General features: G+C 55.5%; 1 protein-coding gene across 1 annotated transcript in view; it reads right to left on the bottom strand.

Annotated features, from left to right (window-relative positions):
• The window catches only part of CLK2 (CDC-like kinase 2), a 4,562-nt gene extending 1,830 nt beyond the window's left edge, over positions 1–2,732 (bottom strand). The window contains exons 1-6 of the mRNA XM_010141166.1: positions 2,361–2,732; positions 1,950–2,016; positions 1,463–1,579; positions 1,090–1,256; positions 535–629; positions 63–192 (exon numbers count right to left, since the gene is read on the bottom strand). Coding sequence (XP_010139468.1) covers positions 63–192; positions 535–629; positions 1,090–1,243 — 379 coding nt within the window. The 5' untranslated portion in view covers positions 1,244–1,256; positions 1,463–1,579; positions 1,950–2,016; positions 2,361–2,732. The remainder of the gene's footprint in view (positions 1–62; positions 193–534; positions 630–1,089; positions 1,257–1,462; positions 1,580–1,949; positions 2,017–2,360) is intronic.
• Between the last annotated feature and the right edge of the window lie 74 nt (positions 2,733–2,806).

The raw sequence follows: 2,806 nt of genomic DNA, 5'->3' as shown, positions 1-2,806 counted from the left end.
AGCACCCCCCCGGCCCCTTGCGGTGAACCCCCGCCCCTGCAGACAGGCCGAGCGGAACCCACCCAGTATGACTTCTGGGGCCCGGTAATGCCTGGTGGAGACGATCGTGCTATGATGCTCATGGTCAAATGTGGCACTGCCGAAGTCCACCACTCTGATGGCCGTGCTCTTCACGCTGCGCTCGTCCCGCTTCTTCGCGAGGGAGAAGGGATTGGTTACTCCAAGTGGAGAGGAGGACTCAGCCCCCTCCTGACAGAGCCGAGGCTTTGCCACAGGGCAGCACAGGGTGAGGAAGCTGCCGAGGGACGTTAGTGCTGGCACAGCCCCTAATAGACTCTCGCCGTCAGCCGGGTAAGCCCAGCATCCTTCTGGCTGCTTACGGACTACCCAGGCAGTGCAGAGAGGCCCTGAACGCATACGTGAAGGTGGTGGGTCAACCCTATGTCCTGAGGCCACGTTCCAACCCCTCCCAGCTGCTGGCTGGGGACACCAGGAACCCAAGGGAAGAGCCCTAGCCCCAGGCAGCAATGTTACCTTCTCCAGGTTGTAGGAGAGTTCGTAGTCGGAGTTCACGAAGAGGATGTTCTCTGGCTTGAGGTCAGTGTGCGTGAGTTTGTTGTCATGCAGAACTGCGGAGGCAAATGGAGTCGGGTGACGGAACAGAAGCAAAGCGAGGCTGCACCCACTCAGGGAGCGAACACCATTAACTCAGTGTGCTCATACTGGCACCAGTTTAACAGATGTTTAGAACTGGTGTGAAGTCAGGCTCATCCAGGCCAAAGTGCTCTGGCGAAGCACAAAGATTTGTCATATCCATCACCAGAACGTGTAAGGGCTGGACACTGGAGTGCCCCGAGCTACCGCCAGCCCACACGCACCACAACACACCACAACCGGGAAGGTAACGTGGACCCACTGCAAGTACGCGTTCACCGCAACAGGGGCGGGAAGGGTCAGTCTCGGCACAGCAGCACCGCAGCCACAATCCGCTGCTTTGGGCCACCAGTCGTAGAACCAGCGTGGGTGCTGGAGCCACGCAGCTCCCCCAGCGGCCAAGGACCAGAGGGGAGGGGAGCAGGAAACACTCACATTTCACAGCCTGGCACACCTGGTAGGCCATGTGCCGTACTTGGTGGATGGGGTAGGGCAGATAGTTGTTGTCCTTCAGGAAGTCAAAGGTGCTGAGCCCCAACAGTTCGAAGGAGATGCACATGTGGCCATGGTAGTCAAACCAGTCAAACATCCGGACACAAAGACTGAGAGAAAAAGTTCTGATTCGGGACAGATCTGCGCACACACACCAGGCACCCCCTTTCCGTGCCCGGTCTGTGTCCCCCAGCAAGCCAAGATGCCTCCCAAAACCAGGTCCAAGTGACTTGAGTCACACAACATCAAGCAGCTCTCTCACTCCACCCCTGCCACCGCGCTAAAGCAACGCTCGCCCTTCGACCTCACCACTCACTTTGTGTTCTCAGGATCTTTCTCATTGATCTTCTCCAGCACGTTGATCTCCAGTCGAGCCGCCTCTTTGTATTTCTCCACGTTTTTAATGATTTTGAGAGCAACACGTGCACCACCCCTGAGGGAGAAATGGAAAGAACACACCAGATCAGCCCTGAGCTGGGTCGGAGAGCCCGTGCCCTGCGAAAAGGACTTTTAGAAGCAGGCTCACCCTGCACAGCACGGCCTCCCACCAGCCCTGCTCCAGCCAGATGACAGCTGTTAAGGGCTGCCCACCAAAGCAGAGCCTCTTCCCTCCCCACAAACAGCTCTGAGGCTCCCCCCAACACACGGACGACCCAAGAGGGTGAGTGTCCAGAGCAGCAGAGGAAAACTGGAAACAAAGAGACGCATCCTGCCCCCCAGGCTCCCACACTAAGCAGGCGAGGTTCCGTCGCCAGCTAGAGCCTCCCTTTGCTCCTCCCTCCCCGTCCCAGCAGCAGACATACCTCCGGTGATCGATGCACTGCACCACTCTGCCGAATGTGCCCTCCCCTAAGGTGCTGATAATCTCATCTGGGAGAGGGAGAGAGAGGGGACGGAGATGAGAGAGTGAGCTCGACCTGGAGTCAGCGCATACACAAGGCAGAGGAGGATGCATTGCAACACCTAACCTGCACACAGTGGCGAGCCCGGAGCAGCGGAAGGCTGACACCGGCTGCACAAGGCAGCTGCCCTAGTTCCCTGGCACTCAGTAACAATACAAAATATAAACGTAGCTTTAACAAAAGGGGAAGGAAAAGGAGAGGGTTTCTCTTTAATAAACAATGAAAATAAAATGAAACAGAAAGATAAGACAGATCTGCGACTGCGATGGGAGCTTAACTAGAGAGCTAAATTATGTTACGATTTGGCTGTACATCTTTCTTGTAGCCAGTCGCCGACGCGATAGATCAGATGCCCCTCGTCGTCGTCCTCCACACTCTTGGCCCTTCTGCTGCTCTGTCGACTCCGCTGCTGGCCCAGGCAGACCGGGAATTCATCATTCACCAATCAGATTTTCAAACCAGCGCAGCAGCCAGCGTCACGCATTGGGTGGTTTGGAAATTCACATGGTTGTTTGAGGAGGGGTTGCAGGAGGAGATTCCCAGCCAATTCATACGGCACAGAGGAATATATAACGATAGGGATATTGCAAGGGAACATGTCAAGATACAACACACTAGCTCAGAAAAGAAAAAAACAGTTTGCTTTTCGTTGTAGCAAAAAAAAAAAAGAAAAAAAAAGAAAAAAGAACCTACAAACAGCCCCACCCGAACCAGTGTGAGAGCAGAGAGGGTCAGAACACGGGCGAGCGGAGGGGCGG

This window comes from Buceros rhinoceros, unplaced genomic scaffold (assembly GCF_000710305.1).
Source record: "Buceros rhinoceros silvestris isolate BGI_N320 unplaced genomic scaffold, ASM71030v1 scaffold23088, whole genome shotgun sequence".
Lineage (NCBI taxonomy): Eukaryota > Metazoa > Chordata > Aves > Bucerotiformes > Bucerotidae > Buceros > Buceros rhinoceros.
Note: the sequence above shows the minus strand (reverse complement) of the source record. Positions and strands in the feature narration are given on the sequence as shown.